The sequence below is a fragment of the Centroberyx affinis genome, unplaced genomic scaffold (assembly GCF_046629955.1).
Source record: "Centroberyx affinis isolate AG114_WGS23_722 - 3 ecotype Tasmania unplaced genomic scaffold, CSIRO-AGI_Caff_v1 ptg007379l_1, whole genome shotgun sequence".
Lineage (NCBI taxonomy): Eukaryota > Metazoa > Chordata > Actinopteri > Beryciformes > Berycidae > Centroberyx > Centroberyx affinis.
The window spans coordinates 332,313-353,117 of NW_027283722.1; the positions used below are offsets into that span (position 1 = coordinate 332,313).

General features: G+C 45.7%; 1 protein-coding gene across 1 annotated transcript in view; it reads left to right on the forward strand.

Annotated features, from left to right (window-relative positions):
- The window catches only part of fam222aa (family with sequence similarity 222 member Aa), a 43,625-nt gene that overhangs the window by 13,368 nt on the left and 9,452 nt on the right, over window positions 1-20,805 (forward strand). The window contains exon 2 of the mRNA XM_071513664.1: window positions 11,050-11,192. Within this exon, the coding sequence (XP_071369765.1) occupies window positions 11,096-11,192 (97 nt within the window). The 5' untranslated portion in view covers window positions 11,050-11,095. The remainder of the gene's footprint in view (window positions 1-11,049; window positions 11,193-20,805) is intronic.

Consider the following 20,805-nt stretch of genomic DNA (forward strand, 5'->3'; position numbering starts at 1 on the left):
GTATTCACTGTCTGTTATTGGGGAGAGGTGAGCAGAGGATGCAGAGGGGAGAGAGGGAGGAACTGTGCAGATGACATTTAACTCCTGGTTGATCTGCCTGGAACAGGGAACAGAGTGAAGAAATACATTTCCATTTAAGCTGACTGAACACCGTTATCTGTGACTGTGGGGACAAAGAGAGGCTGTAAACCTGCTAAGTAGATTTTGCTGTTTGCCTCGGTGAGGCCTGTGGTCTGAGCTGACATCAGTGGCAGCAGGTGTCTTAGGACACCTGGTTTAGTCTCCTGTTTCCATCAGGTGACTCCTCCTGCCCCAGGCTCCTTCAGCAGCTCAGCAGCCAAAAGCAGCTCTCATGGTCCCTGACCTTATTGTCCCCTTCATTCAGAGTGCTGAGCTCATACCACCTTATTCTCTGTGGCAATGAACCTAGAACTATAATGGCCTTTGTTGGTGTGCGTTTGTGTGCGCGCGCGTGCGAGTGTGCAAACGTGTGTGTGTCTGCGATAGTGTCATTCCATGTGTGTCGTTTTTGTACAGATGGTGCTGTGTGGTTTTGTCTGGCTCGTTCCGCAGCTCAGTCCTGTACAAACTGGGTTTTTATGGTTCGCATTCAGGCCCTGATACCAATTATGCAAACTATTAAAAATTTAAGGAGGACAGTCTTTTATAATTTAATCCTAAAGTAATAGATTCTATTAAAAATGCATGAGAGGAGCTTTATAGATGGAACTAGAATTAGTGTCTATCAAAGACTCCAGTCAAGGATGCAGGGGGAATGGGCAGCAGGAGTGGTGGTATCGGCTCATTATTCAAATAGGATATGATTACCATAGAGCAGGAGTCCCTCAGAGTAGGAGCAGGCCACTCTGATCGGGAAGAAGAGAATTCTAGTTTGGGGAGATCTTCAGAGGAAACTCTCCCTTTTTCCGGTATGATGACTTGAAATGAAACAGGGTTTTATGTTTCTTGTTTTAACCTTGACAAATGGGATTTCAAGTGATGTGTGATTTGTTAAGGTTTAGGCATTCTGTCGTCGAAATTCTCCGCCTGCCGACTTCCTTTGTCTTTTAACTTCTTTGGTTTCTCCTCCCTGGTGTTTCACTGCAGATTGTTTAGTCTTGTCCTTGCTGAAAGCATGTAGAAGGTGTTCAAGCATGAAAACAGGAAGCCTGCAGTGCTGTAACTTAATGGCTCATGCAGCAAGCGAGCGGCAGACCTTTTAGTGGCCTCAGAACTCCTTGGTTTACCTCACATAGCTTCCTGGACAGGTGAAAAGTAGAGTAAAGAAGCCACTGACATTCTGCAGTCTTTGTTAGCAAAGCAACCATATTTACACTGATGTCACTTTTAAACTTTTCAGCTATTTCTACGTTTTTCTCTTTGCCTGCTTTGGCAGTGGGGTGAGGTAAACAATTTTTCTGCACCACAGCATTTATGGACTTCAGATAGCAATTGAACCTCTTTTTTTGTTATTGTGATTTGCATGAATGATTACAGATACAGATCAGGACTGCGTAGTGATTCAGATACCTAAACAGCCTGTGAAAAGACTCCATACCTATTAATGTGCAGCAAAAGCCAATAAAAACCGAAACCCTCATGAAGCTTATATGGATTTTAAGTTCTGCCTCTGAGGTAAATTCCTTGCCTTTTTGATGTAATGGTTGCCTGTTTATGGAATAAATCCAATGGGCTTAATCGATCATCTCCATGGAAAGGTCAAGAGGAGAGGCACTGGTGTTTGAAGTGCTTATCCCATGGAGGAGTGCCAGAAATGTGACACCTCCATATGAGTGGGCGGCGGCAGGCAGATTAGTGACGGACAGGGTGGCCCAGGGGGATGATTTAGGGAGATTCAGCTCTAAATGCACCATGTATATCAGGGAGAGAGAAAAAAAAGTGTAAGCTGCCTACCCCAATCCCTATTTTCAACAGAAAAGCATATTAGTAGATTAAAAAAAAGTAAATTTCCCAAAAAAAAACAAGGGGGTCACAACGTGAATAGGAGCACGGTGGAGAAAGGTGACTAAAAGTTTATTGGTTTTAACCTCCTGTCCATGCTTAATATTTAATGTTGTTTGAAGTTACCAGTAGGTTTCATCCCTCTGCAGTCTAATCTAATCTGGAGTGGGTGGTTATGGGCAGCATCTGTGCTCAGAGTTGAAATAGGGCTTTCTCTCTACCTAATCCTCTATCCAGGGATCACTCAGTAGGGTGAAGACAATTACCAGCCTGCTTTCTCATGCTAATGGAATCTCTAACTAGATCTTACAGAAAGAGGAAAAAATAGATGGAGGAAGAAGAGAAGCAGGGACAATGGCGCAGAAAGATGACCCAGCTAAAATGGGTTTTTAGATTACCATTTAATTATTGATGGAGACCCAGTTGTAAGGCCTAAGGTCAGGATTTGGAGAGTATTTTCTGAGAAAGGAGATAGATTATCAAGTTATTTTTGTGTGTGTGTGTGTGTTGGGGTCAGGGAGTTGCTGAGAGGGGACTGATGTCACTGGCATATCAGAAGCTGTGTGCCAGATAGTCTGCCTCTCACCTTTTTATCACCTGCCTCCAGCAAGGTGTCTGGAGTGGTTTTAAATTGCATTAATATGCAGGAATTTATAGATTGCCTCCCTTGGCATTTCTGCAGGGAGGGGAAGAGAGTATTACAGTCTCCATCTGCACTAATTACTGGGTCTTGGCAGTGTTACCTGTCTCTTGTGAAGGACAAACCTAGGCACCGAGCAGTAACACACAGAGCAGAAGGAGCTCATCTGCTGGAGAGACTTCAGGAAGAGAGATGTCTCCGGGGCATTTTTACTCTGATATTTTTGATGTGTTGGGAGCACTGACTACCATAAACTCTTGCTAGCAACATCAATAAACTAAACGACTTTATCCAACTTCCTTCATCTCTCACTCAGAGAAAAGCTAACAGGCTTTGCACCTGATTTCAGCGAGGTTTTCATGTTCGCTTGAACTGTCGGGGCTGTTGGAGTGGCAGTCGGCAGGGTCACATTAAAGTCTGGAGTGTAACCGGCTTTAAAGTCCGCATTGTGGCGGACTCGCCCATGGTTTAGCATGCGTCTTCTTTCTTGGCCTCCTGTTAATCCTAGTGGAACCTTAACTTGACTCTGCCCCCAGCTCGTTCAGTCCAGCGTCTCAGGAGATTTAGAGTCATGGCAACACGAGAATAAATCTTAACAGGTGTACGCCATCCTTGTTCTCCTTGAAGCGTAGTTCTGAAACCCGAAACAAGACCTGAGAGAGAGCAGCCGCTCAGACGTAGCAGGGGAATGTCTCTCTAAATCTGATGTCCGACCAAATAAATCAAGGGAGGAACAAAATGTATCAAAAATCCTTGAGAAAGAAGAGATAATCAGTCTGCACATACGCCGTTATCTTCGTGATGACCTCCCTTCTCAATTCCCTCCTCGGCTGGTCAAACTCACTGATAACAGGAGCCCTTATCAGGTTGCTTTTGTCATGGAAAGCGCCTACCGTTTTAAATCATTACAACCTGGCCACTTTTTCACTTTCCCCAATCATTGAGCAGTGACACCAAGACCTTGCCTGTAAAAACAGGAGATATATAAGGGATCAATGCATTAACTCTTCACACTTCACAAGTTCAGTAGCAGCCACTCGCTGCCGTTTCAGTCTGCCAGGTTCCTACATCACATCTGCATACAATAATTCCTCAGCTTACTGTGGGTTTCTCAGGTTTCCCTGTTTGTCAGCGGGCCTGTCAGAAAGACCTCCTTGGATCGCTGCTGCACGAACAGCTTGGTGGTGTTTGTGCCATCTGTGTCTTTCGCCAGCAGGTGATTACCTACCGGAGTCTCACCTCCCACTCTGTCCAATTGGATTCCCTCTGCTGGCATGGTCAGGGCCAGCTTTGAGAAGGAGCAGGATGACAACAGCTGGATAGCAGGCATCATGAAGTAAAAGGAAGGCTGCTGAGTCTCACTGACGGAAACTACAGTCTGTAGAAAAATGTGTGGGGAGAAATGCCTGCTTCCCTCCCAACTAGCCTGTGCTGTTTAGCTGCGAGCAGTTGTGTCGTCCTCTCTTTTATAGTCCTTAATATCCAACAGAGCAAAAATGGCTTTGTCACACTTCAAATATATCAAATGAGATCAGTGTCAACATTTTGAGTGTGCACTGTTTGATTGCCTTGTGGGCTCCACAACACACTAATGTTATGCATGACTGAATATTGGATCTGTGACACCCTCCGGTGAAAGACGCTTGAGTTGTCCTTTGGACCATGGGAATTGGGGTCACCTTAGGCCCTGCAGAGAGTGATGTTTAGAGTCGGGCTTCAGCAAGTGAGGAGAAGAAATCACATTGTTTGAATTTAATTATATTCCATTGATTTATTGAACACCCATTAATAACCATGCATTTTGAGGCCAAGGCATTTTGCGTGAAGGCCTCTCTCGCTCTCCCTTACTCTCACTCTCTCTCGCTCTTGCTCTGTTTCGTCATAAATTGACATAAGCCTTTCTTTGAAGTTCAGGAGCCAAGCTGAGGAATGACGGCACAAACAAACAATGAACAAAACAGTAAAAGACAATGAACGCTGTTTGAATATTCAAGTCAGCCACGATAGGATGGTTAGAGGTAAAAAGAACCCTTGTTTTATTGTTGCTGTGGTAAGCCATGAATGGACCTGTCTGTGACAATAAAGGATTGCGTCACATTGGGATAAGAAATTTTGCTATATCACGCCTTTCTCAAAAAATGTAGACAATGCTTTACAAACGGTGTGTAATAAGGTTTACTGAGAGTATATAAATCCCTTCAGGAAAACCAAGAAAGCACAGCTCATTTTACGGATGTGGCTGAAGTTGGTGTGGTGGTTGTGTGTTTATGTTTGTAAGTCTTAAGTCCTACTTGGAAGGTTTGTCTATGGAGCAATTCCTCAAAAAATGAAAAACACTGATCTTAACATGCAGTTAAGATCATTGTTATTCAGTCTAGACATCTTAGTTTCTTAAAATATGTGAAAGAATCTGCTTTGAGGGTGATATAATTTGCCTTGTTTTTTAATACAGTCCAATTTGTTTCAAGAATTATCCTGAATCAGTTGACATTGTCTTCAAAATGTGATCTGCAGTATTTTAAGATATTGTTGCTCGTCTTAGGATCATAATTTTTTTGTTTTTTAGAAAACTAACTAATGACTTATTCAGATGGACATTTTTGCAGTGCATCTGTGATGTCAAGAGGAGGAAATATGCTCTGTGCCACAGGAAAGCCACATATTACCGCGTTCCGCTGAGAGTGAGATTACAACTGCTGCCACTACCTGGCAAAACAATACAACAAAGGCCACAGCAATAAGAGGAGAAAGAGTGTGCGTTTCCCCTGTGGTCTCTCTGACAATCTTAACTCATGCTCTCATTGCTCAAAGCCCATCACTGGACATGAGCAGGACCGCTGGGGCTCAGTCACACTGTAAGTGCTCCTTGGTTATATATTCTCAATTATTCTCAGGACTTTGAATAGTCGTCGTCCCAGTATTTCTAATACATCCACCAAAATTGAGTTTGTTTTTGCAGATTCAAATTCTGAGTTGTACGTTATTTTAAGCTAAATGACATTTGCTGGACTTTAGTTGCTTGATAGCGTTTTTTCTACATATTGAATGTGGTTGCTTCACATCCATAATGGTTCACTGCTTTCTGTGCCCTTTATTTACCATTAATGAAACCTAGCCTAGCACGAAGATGCAGCAGTTGGCCGTGAAGTCAATTAGTCCTCATTGCTATTACAGGGTTGACATTAGTCTAGGCAGGCGTGTTTTGATTAGAGATGACAGACTACTCAGTGCTATTGGACTGCCAGACATTCCTCACCCTTCATCCCATGGGTGAAGCTATTGAAGCTGACTGGAATATGGAAACCTAACAGCTGAGTGTTTTTGCCAAGATGTCCTTCATCTGCGGAGAAAGCTCTTATGAATACGAGTGTAGTGAACATGCTAGGCTGTATAAGCCCCAATAACAGTGACACACTGCACAGTAGGTATAAAACTCTGCTGCCAATATGTTATTTCAACACTGTATATCATGGCCGTAATGCTTAAACTGTGGGCTTTTACACACAATGGCCTTTTGTTGTGCAGGTTATTTATTGTGCTGGTGTGAGGTTGTGTGGAGCTGTTGGGTGAGTGCGTCCAGGGGCTTGTATTGTTAGGGAATCAGTGGCTCTTGTTTGTGGAGCTGGGAGGGTTTGTTAACAATGCCTTTTTTATGTCCCAGAGTGCGTGCCTGTCAGCAAATGTCCCCTCAGAATTTTTGTTTGTGTGTTGCTGTGTGTTCGTGTTTGTGGGAGCCTCTGTCGTTTTTGTGTGCGTCTGGATTAAGGCCTGTGTACATAACCCTCTCATTGTGCTCCCTGTCCGACATACACCACTTTCTATCGTGTGTGTGTGTGTGTGTGTGTGTGTGTGTATAACTATATATATATATATATACAGTATGAGTGCAAATTATTTAGTGAGGATGTGTGGAAAGTGCCGAGCCGAAGGGGTTTACTGCCAGTCCTTCCTAATGGGGCCTTTCACTCTCCCTCCATTCATGTGACGGTATGGTGACGGAGAAGGGGGAGCTGGGGATTAAGGGGGTAGAGGCAGTGCCTTGTTAAAGAAAAAGAAAGGGTTTGAGTGTGTCGATTGGATTAACTTGTTTGGGCTTATTAAGAGGGGAGACACAGCAGCTTGTTAAAAGCGCTGCATGGGGCGTCCCACAGTGAGACGGCAGGGTCACCATTCAATTAGGTTGAAGCCCCGCCCCAGTTCATTGTGCAGGCTGTCTGCCAGGCTCCCAGACCATGGCTGTTCCTACAGTGTGTGTGTGGGGGGGGGGGGCGCTGGGAGTTTCACTGGAGACACTTTAACCAAGATAGTCAAGCCTCAGTCGAAGCTTGATGACGGGGCTACTATGAAAACCTCTGAGGGACACTATCGGCCGCGTCACTCTTTTCCTTTCGCACACAAATGCACAAATGCCTGCACCTGAACATGTGCAGTGCAAAACACACACACACACACTCTCCATTTATTCACCCATGACCACCCCCTTACGCCCCGCAGTTGGCGGGATGCTTATCTGGGCAGACAGCTTTGGGTGCAGGGAGCCATCTCCTCTGATCTCCTCTGCAGTTTAAGAACCTTTTAACTAAGAAATACCCCTCTGCCAAGCCCACCGCCTCTTGATTCCAGCTTATTCCCTCATCTCCTGGGACTGATCTTCCGCCCCCGTTCCAAACCCTGCAGCAGAGTTAGCAGAACGGGAAAGAGCCGATAGACATCCTGGCTTTGGAGATATCCCTCGCATTGGTGTAATAGGAGACCTGTGAGTGGATTTGATGAGTGAGTGCTGTGCAGGTGGTTTTTAGAGCAGCGCGGAGGGTGGCGAGTGTGTGTACGCACTCACACGCATTCTCCAGCACCTTGATGGGGATTGACCTAGGCATGATCTCAGCAGACAGGCTGTTTTTGGGGCAGCTGGATGATGGGTCACTGAGGGAGCACAGGGTTTTAGCGGGGAGATAATTTCCTGCCACTGATGGACATCTGCCAAAGACCACAATAACCCGACAGGAGGAGAGGAGAGGAGTGGGGGACATGACAAACAAGCCAAAGACTTGCTCCTTCTCCCTCTCTCTTAAAGGCAATAATAGGAGAAAATTGGTTCTCGAAATTGAATTGAAAAAAGTGGTCTCTTTCAGTGAAGTATAATGCCTCAGAATACATTTGGTGAGCAGCAAATGGAGAAAAATGGAGGGTAGTTACACGATTGTCTTTCATTTCAGAGAGGGGAAAACTGTGGAAGCATCCCCCATAAGCCTAGTTTTTAGTCTCTATCTACGCCCTGTGTCCCCTTCCTCTCCCTCAACCACTATCTTTTAACAAATGGGCTGTGAGGGAGGGCTTGTTGTGAAATTAGTATCCTCACAGAGAGGACACAGAGAAAGGATTATGTGAATAGCCAGTAATGAGCTCAAAGTGCCAGTGTGTTTGGGCCAGGCCTGCCTGTGTGTGAGAGGAAATGGCACTGCAAGCGACCTTTTTTTCTCAAGCACCTGGCGAGAAATAGAGTGCCCCTCTCTTTCCATCTGTGGTGTGTGTGTGAGAGAGAGAGAGAGAATTGTGGAATTAACAAGAAATTCTGAATAGAAAGGTTTAATTTACTCTATTTTTATTAGGGAGAATCTCTTAGACAGCTGCAAATGTAATATTTTCACACTCTCAGGTTTGTCCTAAAAATATTATTTCATGGTACTTCTAACAAGCCTGAAAAAAATTATATATTTGATTTGGAGTGCTAAGTGTTTGATACATGCCTTTGGGTTTGCAGTCAAATTTCACATTATGGCCAAACAGTTTTATGAAAATATTTTAAATGAACAAAAGATTAAATTATTAGTCGGGGTAATGCATGGTGCATAAAACCTTTGTTTGATCTTTCAGTAACTTTTGAACTATTTAATCTAGGAAAGCCATTAAACCTTTATTATGGGCAGCACAATCAACTTCCTTTCTATCAGCTTCCTTTCTTCCATTTCAGTCATTCCGTACAGGACTATGTATTTTAGTCATATTTTGCACCAGTCATACAGTGCAACTAAAAGAATGGCAGTGAAATTTGACCATATTATATTGCCCGCTCTAGGCTTTTTGTTTTTTTGAAAAACTGGGATCCACTTTATGACAAACAAATAGAAAAGAATTCAAACTTGAAACTTGTTTTAATTGAAATTATAGTGTAATCATTTGCTGATTTACTTATTTACTTAAGTCAAGCATTTAGTGGGCTATGCCAGGTGCAGAATATAAAAACTCATGGCAAGGACATCATCAACAATTTAACCTTTTTTTCCCAAACAAGCAAACACAAAAGAAAGTGAAAAAAAAACAAAAAAACAAAGCACCATATCCTAGCAGGATCTCGCTTTTTTGCTGAAAAGGTTTTCTTTTTCTTTTTGCAGAAGATGTTGTTCAAAGTCAGGTTATTCAAGTTGATTTGTGGAACTAAATTGACTAACTACTTGAATGAGTAACATTAGAGACCATTCACATTTACAAAACTATTGTAGTTGCAACACATTACTTTTGTAGGAGGTAAAATCTTTGATCCTGTTAAAAACGTCACTACTCCCCTAAAACTGCATAGATAACAAAAAAATGTACCATGCAGCTTTAATGTTTAAATCTCCTTATTAAGCCTTTAATGTTTTCCACCTTGGTCGTTTAAAGTGTTGCTGGAACATTGTGACATTTGTAATGGCTGGTTTGATTGAATGCTTTTATTAGTGGTTTACAATTTTGATTATTTCTCACTTGTAATCTATGCTTTGCTGTATTCCATCCTAAATGAGTGAGAATAGGAGCTGGTGCTTTATGGACTGCCATTCATTTAACTCCTAATCATTGTAATTGCTTTCTTTCATATTAAAATGATAATCTATAAAACTAAGTAATGGACTGATGGCAGGTGGCTAAATGTTCATTTAGTGATTCACCGAGAAAATAAATAACAGGGGACAAGCCTCTGACAGGCGCATGAGAAATCATTTTTCAATAATCTGCCACGCATCATGGCAGGAGACGCTGGCGCTGACAGCACAGATGAAATATTCGCCTCTGTTCTTTGTTTTAATATGGGAGGAGACTGGCCCAGATGGAAATGATAGTGTTTCATATCGATGCATTCTGGACAAGAGACTCAAACTCACACAGAGCTAGGATTAAGGCAGCAATGCTTTATACAGAGACAGCAATGCTTTTTACATGAGAGTGGGCTTCTGATGCACTGTTATATACAGTACAGTAAGTGCATTTTTTTTCCTGGAAACCAAACAGTATCTGCTAAGTGAGCTGAGTGAACTATAGAAGAGTGAATCTCGATCCTTATCGCATAAAAACACATTCTGTGGCTAAATGGTTTGCTTTAGCTGCTCTCATCTTGCCATGGCTGGTAATTCAACCAGAAGACTTTGTAATCAGTCATCATTGTGCTATGTGACACTGGTATGTTGCTGATGAATGATATCTTCCATCATACCCGCTGTAATTGAATTGCGACACATGACTTTGCCTTGAAAGCGTGATTCTTGATAGACTTCTGCAAGACAATGTTCACGGGTCTTAGTGAGTTTTTTTTTTTTTTTTTAATATAACTGTGTCCTGTGTCTCCACTCAGGCTCTGATGGGCTTTTTGAGAGGAAACTGGCAGCAACTCCATCGCTGTTCCTGAGTGAAGGTGGCTGTGGGGAAAAGAGGAGGAAAGGGAGAGGGTGTAGAGCTGGAGATTTATGGCCTAGAGGGAGATTGATTAGTGCCGTCACTAGCCCTGATGTACGGTTGGCACTCTCCCCCTCCCAACCCATCAGCATTTGCTCACACACCGATGTGCGCACACATGCACACACACACACACTCGCACACAGACACACGTGCCATACGGTACAGCACACAGCTACACATATATCCAGACACCGCTCGGTCCCCCAGGCCCTTCCTGACAGTCCCCCAGAGCTGTTGCATGTTAAGTTGTAGCAGACAGACTGCTGTTTTCTCAGCATTACCATTTTTTTGCTGTCCATAGATAACGCCATCAATCACCACATACACACTAGCCTGGAAGGAATGTGCCTGAGTGCTGGTGGTTTCTGTGTGTGCGTGTGTGTGTGTTTGTTTTTAAGACGGTCTCATAGACAGCAGATGGGGTTGAATGGCTGTGTGGATGTGCTGTTTGAAGCTGCAGAGTGAGTGGCCTGGACTGTGCTCTGAACCGGTCTCCACTGTGCTGCCCCAGTGCAGGTGTGTGTTTATCATTCAGCACACAGAGCTGGGAGGCAGGCAGCTGTAGGCATGCTTCCCCAATTAAATCCTGGGTGAGAAACCTAGCTCATCCAGCCCAGAGCCAGCTCCTGCCGGCTTACCGGACACGGCCTTGGAGCTTTGACCTCGAATCATCCAGCTTAACTCACTCACGTTCTTTCTTTTTCTTTTCCTTCTCTCCTACTCTTTTTCTCGGGCAGGTTGGCCGCAGCGCTCCCCCGGCTGTAGTACTGTGCCCACCTCGCCATGCTGGCCTGTCTGCAGAGGAGGCAAAACCCTCCACCCCAGCACCCGGTGTGTGCCAGCAAGACCCTGGAGCCGCCGCAAGCCCTTGGACGAAAATGTGAGTTAACAAAGTGACAGGGAGCGATGGAGGTCAGGAGTTTGACTCGCTGAAAGTTAAGGAATGAGAGAGGCTTGTGTTTGTCAGTTGTATTTAATCTATCAGTCATGGTGAATGATGGAAACGGATAGTTAACCCTGACTGTGAATAAGTGAGGGAAAATGGACTTTCCGGTTTCTGTTGTTTGTCACTGTGTTCCCTCGCTACTCTGAGGAATTCTAAACAGTTTCATTCGCTCTGCACTTAGACCTTGGATTGCCATGTTGTTTGGCTACTCATTGTGAAGGGGGCTGTTTAGCTGTGCTGATTGTGCAGTCGTGGCAACAGGGCTGAACAGACAGTGTTTAACGTGCCTCACTGGCCCTGGGTGACCCTGAGGGTCTGTAAACATTTACAGTGTCTGGCCCTGGCCACGCCGGCCGCCTGTAAAGCATGACAGCTGCTCTGTTTGCTCCCAGAGCACAACCCTCTGTCCACTCACAAAATGGTGTAAAGGGACAGAGATGAGCCAGGGTTGAAAACTGCTACGGAGCTGGCAAAACTAGTTCTAACCAGCCTGGGATTAAAGAGAGCTGGAGCAGTCAGGCATCTGGAAGGTGAATTTCTCCCTAATTTCCTTGAAGTTTTTGGATTAGCCTTTAACAGTGAGAGTCTGTTTTCTCACGAGGGGGAGAGAGGTCTTTTCTCCTTATAGAACGCTCCTGGAGTCTTTAGTGGCCTTTGTTTACATGGCAGGCCTACTAGCTACCTCAAGCCGATTAAAAGGAATGGCGTATGGAGAGCAGGAGAGCACTAACCTAGCAGTTTCTACCTCAGCTTAGACAGGCTTAGTGGGAATAGCAGGCTCTGTACTTCTTCATCAGTGGGACATTGTATCAGGTCTGTAACCAGCACAGCAAAAGGCTAGAGTAAAGAGGCTCTGATTGGCTCTGGGGGAGGAAATGAGGCACCGACTGTGGTCTTTCTTCTCAGTAGCTTACTGGCGAATTAGCTACTTCTCAGCTCAACATCACGCTCCCATAGGCTCCTACAGAGGAGATGAGAGTCACATAGAGAACAAGGTTACCGGGTCCTGGCACGACTTACAGTAGGTTACCTCTGTCTCCAGATCTGCTTTTGTTTTTGCTAGTCTGTGTGGATGCTTCATATGGAACTGTGTGTGAGAGAGAGAGAGAGAGAGAGAGAGAGAGAGAGAGAGATTGGAAGGGGCAGCTCTAGAGCTGAGTGGGGTCCAGCCAGGCTCACTAATGAGGTTTCAGACAGAGGTGAAGTGAAAGAGAGGACGAAGAGGAACTGTGCGAAATAGAATTACAGAAGGTAAAGATGGAGAGGGAGAGAGAAATGGAGGGAGTCCTCAATAGCCGTCTTAATCGATTCCCTCCTTCCAATTTCTACAGGATTAGCCCACTTCCTCTCAGGGTCCTTTATTGAGGAGCAGCCAGTGGGAGTCAGGACTCAAATCAATAGAGAAAAAGAACAGTCTCCAGTCTCCCCTTGCCCTCCCCCTTACTGACCCCCTCTGTCTCTCTCTCACTTTCTCTCTCTCTCTCTGGCTCTGTCTCTCTCGCTCGCGCTCTCTCTCTCTCTCTCTCTCTCTCTCCCCCTCTCCACCTGTTAAACCCTTTGATTGAAAGATTACCACTGCGACTGACTTGCGGTTCATAATGAGTATGTTTGAACGTAATAGCCTCCTTTCTGTCCTTGGAGAGGCGCAAGTGTTGGATTTCCATCACTGTGCCGCTCTTGGCCTCAATAAGGCAATTGTTCGTCCGGGCCCAGAAGGGGTGCGGAAAGGCAGACATTGGGTTTGGCTGCTGGAAGTGGGCAAACTCAGGTCACCATGCTGAGCAGGTCCCCATGATTGATCATTCGTGGCCCAGTTTGTGCCAAGATGGAAGGGGGATTGTGGGTAAGGTGACCTGGGTTCTCAACAGGAGGCTGACTACCAGAATACACTCCTCAAAGAGACAGAGTGAGAGAGAGAGAGCATGGGAGGGGGATTACCTGGCAGTGCAGTAGAGGTGAGCTGTGTCATTTGCATCTGCTGTCCTTTGCACAAAAGTAGTTGGGGGTGGGGGGCTGGGAAGTGGCAGAGCGGTGGGGATGAGAGGGTGAGGAGGGGGAGGAGGGTATTAGAAAAAGCCCCTGCATGCAGATGCCGAGAGGCTGCACAGTTCATTGATGCGACTCCCATTAAAAATCCCTCATACCCTCAATAAAAAAGGACTTAACTGGCTCTACCATCAGCTGGAAGCGTTCAGATCGGCTCGCCAGACAATCAATTTCCCCCAAGCGCACAGAGCTTAGCGGGAGAAACGGGAGGCGGAGAGCGGGATGTTTCCATTATCACAGCCCGCTCTCTGGCTGGGCTGGGGGGCGGGGTGAGGTAGAGCGGGGTGTGTAGGGAAGAGAAACGAGGGAGCGGCAGAGGGAGATGGGGAAAGACAGACAAGTGGAGAAGAGAGAGAGAGGGAGAAAGGGAGACGGAGAAGCTGGCTTTTCAAAAAGCCATTGACCGCCTGCCCTTAAAAATATCATATTGGATTAGCCTCACAGGGGCGGCCTTTTGATATTTTTTTCTTTGGCCGTGGAATTAAAAGGAGTGCAGAGCATTACTTGAATTATAAATCATAGGCACTTGCTTTCACTGCGCCCAAATTCTCTGCGTATGTGGCTGCACTCTCCAGCGCCAGCTCCTGTCATTTTTAATTAAATCCCCCCTTATGGGTGACATTTGTAGCTTGCCCCCTCCTTCGTCCTCCCCTCCACGTCTCTCTACCGCTGCCCTAGATGGAGACATGAAAAGCAGAGACGGCAGCGGAGCCAGGGCCTCTCATCGTGTAGTGCCCCAGAGAGAGGGCACCCATCCAGACAGATGAGAGAGAAAGGCCCTGCAGGGGGACAGGGGTGAATGGATGCCACTGACCCCGGCCACCCTCAGCCACCGCGACCTCCCTCTCTACCCATCCCTCCCCTTGATCTCCTCCTCCAGCGAGGGGCTGAAGTTCTAGGGAGCAGGGGTGAGAGTAACAGCCCTCCTCCTCTGGGGGGGAGAGGGAGGTGCAGCAGTGAAGAGTAACACTGAGACGGCTGGACAGGAGGCCCAGCAGCCCCCACTGCTGCACTACCTCCTCCCTGGCCCAGACAGCAATTACTCTGCCACATGTCAACTAAAGAATAACAGGTCCAGAGCCGCTCAACTGACTGGTTGAGGGGTTATTTCTGTCTGGCTATTTCCAGAATAATATATTTTCAGATTTCAGCAGGATTTCATTTGTTTATTCATTACTCGCCAGTTACATTTGGCATATTCTTTAAGAGTGGGAATGGCGGTGTCACATCAGGTGTGCACATTTGTGTTGTTCTTTATCCAGTGTAGGGTCTGCCCTCGTTAACCACACATTTCACTGCCACTCCCATATTTGCCATGAGATTGGATCAGACTTTGGGCCCAATCTGGGTGTTCCCTCATGCCTTGTGCCTGGCTCCAACACACACACACACGCACGCACGCAACCATAAGCCTCTGCGACACCATCCAGCAGGCCTGAGGTGCCAATCAGGCAGGTGTAGATGAGATGGTCCCAGAAGGCCTGATATCCCGGGTTCACGCTATGTCAGGCTAAGTTCTGCCCCCTTCCAGCCTGATCGACAGAGACAACCTGGCCTTGTCACACACCGCCTCCGGACATGACATGGGGTTCACCTGGGGATTGTAGTTTTCCTAATAGCCCTGTGCCTCTGCAGACAGAGCTGCCGGAGCCATTAGTTTGCTTTGCTTTTAGGAGCTTCTCTTCCTAAGCTGCACAGCCAGTGAGAGGGAATATGCTCAGGTAATGACCTCTAGCTACTTCTCCTCCGCTGTTGTCTGAGCCGGTGCAAGACATAACAATGGAATTAGCCGTCCATATCAAATTGCAGCACAGCGCTCCGACGGCTGTAATGTGGAGAAAAAGGGGAGCGTTTTCTGTAGAATATTTAAATGTGGTCACGAGTAGCAGCAGAAATAACAACCTTTACCCTGATTGCCTGGGAGCCCTGGAGGGAGGTGGGGGGGTAAAGTGGAACTGAGGGAAAAGGAATGGAGGGAGAGGGAAGGGAGAGAGGGAGAGGGAGAGAGAGGGAGAGAGGGGAAGGATCTGCATGCACTTGACCTTTTCCCACTGATTGAACTACCTCATTTCTAACTCCCATTTGGAATTCCACAGAGCGCCCACTGAGGCTGTCATTATTCCACACTCTGTGGAAGGGAAGCAGAGGTCACGGGATATTTTTTATGGTGAAAGGTGATTGACAGCCATCCATGCCCTGCCTCCTCCTGGACACCTCCTTATGCACCCGCAGTTGTGTGAGAATCGCCCAGGTTTTGTACAGCCACACTTTCGTCACACCGGTGTATTGCAAAATACAGTGTATTAATAGTTTGTTAATATCAGCTTTTTTTTCTTTTCTTTTTTTTATAGAGACAGCCCTGGAATAATGTTTTATTAGTCTTACCTCATGCGTACCAGTCACAGCCTATTCTGTCATGCTGGTGTCTCAGCGCTGGCACACAGAGGATCATTTCCGGCTGGTGGCGTCCCACAGAGTCATGCCTTCCCTCTGCCCTGTGCCTTCTGCTTTGAACACGGGGGGCGCAGCAATCTTATTGCCTTGGGAGGTGAGCTCTAGGAAGAGGGGCTCTGCTTTAGTTTTGGTCACAGTGGGACTTGGGTTGAAATACAGGTTCCTGCTTCCAAAGCCTCTGAGCTGGCATTTGGGCGTCCCAGGTGCAAGGCAGCAACACCCTCGCTCCTAGGCTGCCAGAGAGTGGGGGTGGGCTGTGGGGTGGGAGGGGCGGAGGGGGTGGAGGGGGTGGCAGGGAGTGTCCACAGTCCCTTGCTGTCCCACAGGAAATGACACAATGCCTGTGCCATCTCTGAGCTGAGCCCACAGCGGGCTCACAGTGAGAGGCATTCAGGAGGTGCCGCACCTTCCTGGCACGATTGTTAGCCTTACAGTTGAGTGGTGTCTTCATTACAAATAATATAATAAAAATCTTGTTATGATTCAGCATTTGAACTCAGCAAATGTTGGATATTTAGGAAGAAATACCTAAATATCTTACTTATAAAATTTTCAACTAGACAATTGCTGGCTGTTCAGTCCATCTATCGCAAGAACACATTTCAACTTCTTTAAATCAATAATTCTAAATTTGATTAGATGTATATCCACAAAACAAAAAAAACCCAAATCTTTTGTTGTCTTATAGGTGTGCAAAAACACCACAATCTTGTTTGGTGATTTAGAGAACTTGATATATTTTTGATCACATTCAGTGTACACTTTGACTGCTTTTTTCACTACTTTTCTTGGTTTTAAAACATGTTATGGTTGGTTAAGGTCAGGTACTGTTGGGATTTTGTAGGGTTAGGTGTGACTGTAAGGTAGTGATCCTGTGTAATCCTTGCCTCCCCATCACAAGTTATTGCTATCTTTGATACATTTGTGATTTCAGGTATGATGTTTTTTTCAACCTCGTACAAAGCAGGTATAAGGGTGTGTGCTAATGTGTCCCTGGAAGAGGGTTGGTAATTGGAGTTGAGGGCCACGGTCATCTCCCTACAGCAGAAAAACATTAACAGTGCAATAAGTAAGATTTTTACTGCCCCGTAGCACAAAATGACATATCTGCTGGGGTTGATAGGGTTGTTGATCAATAGCAATGACTCAACCATTACATGGCCAGGTGCTGAGATTTCAGAACTCACTTTCCGTCCTGTACTCTGCTTCGGAACAAAAAAAAAAGTAAAAAAGTAACATATTTGATGGTATAATAAGTTGTATTTTTAAATATTGAGCAGTGAGCATGAGGTAACATTGTTTCCCAAAACGGATAGGCTCATAGTTTATAGAGTTTTAGAATGAAACTCTGCACTTTGTGAAGGGATTGGGAGTTGGATACAACTCACTACCACTCAAGCAAACCTGCTGCAGTTTGACTAGTATCTATGGAAATTGAGACTGATTTAAAAATTGCCGCTGGGCAAGAAGTGGCCTTGCTGTTTCATTTGTTTAAGTTCACACTATTGGACTTGTTCATTTTTATGAGGCATGTTACCTTGACTGGATGCGGCCGAGCCGGTATTTCGAGGAAACACATCAGCAGCAGAAACTTTACTAAAGCAGTCAAAATACTGCACTGCTTCAAAATAACACCATGCTGGAGTTGCAAGTGTTTCATGAGATTGATGGTATTGCCTCCTTTACGCACAACATCTTTTAAATTGCATCTAGCTGTATTTCTGTCTGGTTCAGTAAAGTTGGCCCACATTTTGGAACGTTTTAACCTCTCCACCATGATTGAAATGCACAGAAGGTAAACGTCGATTGCTGTGTCATTGCTAGGGGCTAGAAAGTGTCATTAAGCTTGGAAACTGCCTGAGAAGTTATGTGTGAACAAATTAAAATAAATTAGATACTTAAGAAGCTTGTTTGTCCAGGAGCTTATTGGTGTTTGGTTCTAACCAATCAGGAACCGGTACCTAATTCATCACCGGTTCTTGATTCCCAACCCTGGTTGTGGTTTTTCAATCCATTCTAATAGTGTAGAAGGTTGGACTGGGAAAGCATGTGAGTGCAAACTGACCACAGCACAATGTTTAAATCATGGCTCCTGCGGGATGTTTAACTACAATTAGTGTGGTTGGCTCTTCTGATAAGGTCCATCTTCATGTGCGTTGGATGGATTGCCATCTTAGGTTTCAGAATGGCAGATGAGTGGCATTGCTGGTGTGTTTTTTGCTGACCCCAGCTGCCAGGTCTAACTCAGTGAACCCTTATTTCCACTGGGCGTCTAAGTCTTTGAACAGATTTTCAAAATACAAAATACAAATTGTCACTAATTAGACTATTATCTGCAAGCCCAAACCAAAATCTTAACAAACAATTCTTATAGCAAAACATGTGCTGCTGCTGTTTCCTACCTGACAAGTTGTTAAATCATTTGAATTTTTTTTTCATCTTATTGAAAATTGAACCATGTTTTATCTGACTCCTTACAGCTAATCAGTTGGTGTTACTCTCTCCTCTCCTCTCCTCTCCTCTCCTCTCCTCTCCTCTCCTCTCCTCTCCTCTCCTCGGCATGTGTACTGCAGCGGAGTGCCTTGTTGTCTGTGCAGTGTTAAATATTAATTGGGAATCAGTGGAGGACTTGTCTCCTAAATGATAGAACAGAAGGGCCCAGGCTTGCCTCAGGCAGCCTGCAGGCGCCTTTCTTCTTCCATTTACCTGCAGGCCTGCGCACCAGCGCTTCCTCCAGTCTGACAGGCCTGCCCAGGCGCCCCCAGCCTCCCCTCCTCTCTCTCTCCCTCCCTCCCTCTTTCCTTCTCCTCTGCTCACTGCTCTGGTTCCTCTCTTATCTCTGTATGCTCCTACAATCTCTACCTCTCGGGTCCTTTACTCAAAACCTGTGTGTGTGTGTGTGTGTGTGTGTTGTTACTGTGTCTGTTTGAATGTGAATGCCGCTGGCTCTTGGCTCTACATGTAGCCCTTTGAGGAAATAGTGTCACAGTGTGCCATATTCTCTTAAGACAGTCAGGACAGAGAAGGCCTGACATAAATCTTTCAGGTCAGGATTTCAGCTTGTTGGATTTCTGCTGCCATGTGTTTTCTTGGCTCTATGTTCTGTGCTGCTCTCTCTCTTTCTCTCACTCTCTCTCTCTCTCTCGCTCATCTCTGAATGGTTTAATCTCTCGGTTTCCTCTTCCTGAAGTCTCCCCATAGTTGGCCTCACAGTTTGTGTGTCTTTCTTCAGCGTGCCTCCCTTTGTTCCTCTCTTCAGCCTTGTCATCTGGAGAGGTGTGTTGAGACAAAACAACTGGCGCAGCGCTGCTTGTTGGTGTATTGGCGAGCTCTGACCTGTGGATGGCCCTTCTGGACGAGGACAAGGCTAATTAGGCTCCAAAGACTTTTTGTTTTGGAACTCAAACCAGTCTGACTTAGTGCAGTGTTTTGACTCTATATCTCTTTGCACTGGAGCACAGCTTTTCACAACGGCCAATGGGGGTATATTGTGATGTGGAGAAGGGGAAGAGGGCAGGAGAGAGGAAGGGATATAAATGGAGGAGAGTAGGGGGTGGGGTTGACTTTGATGCCATAGGAATGAGTTCACAGGCTCATGAGCACAGGCCTAATCGCACATGACAATATCGGCTGGTGTGCCAGTCGCAACGCATAACCGCCCCGCTGCTTGTGCTGACTTGGGGTATTTGCTGATAAAGCTCTGCTTTCTAGACCATGCTGTATGCACAATGAGGGTGGCCCAGGCAGGCCCGAGGGCTGGCTCATCACAGGCAGTCCGCAGGCCGGGGGCCGTGTCCCCCCCCATCTGTAGAGAACCACGCTCTGTACTTCCACAACGCCCTTTGGCCAGACTTGATTATTAAACAGAGAACAGTTTTGTGATGAATATAGTCATTTTTTTCCATTTCTAATCTATTATGTTGCCCATCCAGCCCCATAAATTATTGCAAATGGAAAGAGCCTGGTGAAACTCATGCTTGAAATGAGGTCGTGGCTATGGGCTCCGTTCACAGTGTGAAATTTTCAGGGTTGTTATTTTTTCCATTGAAATACCATTTTTTGGCTGTCATGGGAACAAACATGGAGCCAGCTCTTTTTGTTTGACTGTTTTGTTTGTGAAGCGTTGTGTGTAGTGTGGGGTAAACATGTTGCCCCAGTTTCTGTATTTGTTTGGTGCACGGGTGTCCCACAAAAGGCCTGACATGGCTGCTGCCGGCCTGCATTCCTTCATGGCTCAAACAGGCTCCTGCTTAACTACCCGCTGCTGGTGCTCTAGCTAGCCAAGCAGGGACGGTCAGCTAAATCATCGGTAATTAACATGTACACTGATCTCCTTTGAATCCATGGGGGTTCTTCTGTTTGGCTCTCCTCCACACATGCTATGCACTGCAGCATAACACTGAGTTAAATGACCAAGACAAAGACATGTGTAATGACAAATGCCGCGATATGTATAATGGTTATTTATATGCTGCCTGATAAAAATAATGTCTGTTACATGTTGCTGTGCTGTTGTGTTTTTTTTGTTTACTATTATTAAAGCTATTCCTACTACTTATTCTAATGCTAGTGCTGATAATAATGCTTTTAATGCCCCAGAGGAGCAGCAGGTCGGCTGCGGTGGTGCCAGTGGTGTTAATGGGGCAGGAATGCAGGACGTGTGCTTTCCCACGCTGTTAGTTTTCTTCTGCTGGCCGTGTTTGAGACGAGGCTCTGGGCTGGCTAGGCTCGGCTAATGCAGCCAGAGTGCAGACAAATGGAAAGTGACACTTGTGTGTGTAGAATGGTATTTGTGGTGACGCTTTGACTACAGATAATAAAGTGTTCGCCCTGAGGTGATTTCGCCCAGCAAGCACCCCAGATGAAACTCACTTACTCGGAGAGGGAGACGGAGGAGACAGAGAGGGGGATGAAGCGAAGAGAAGAGCACAGAGAAAGTGAAAATATAGAAAGGAGGTAAAGAGACAGATGAGGGTGTAAGAGAGGGAAAGCAGCAAGAAGATCAAGAGACCCGTAAAGAGAAAATCAGCTCAGGATCAATATGAGA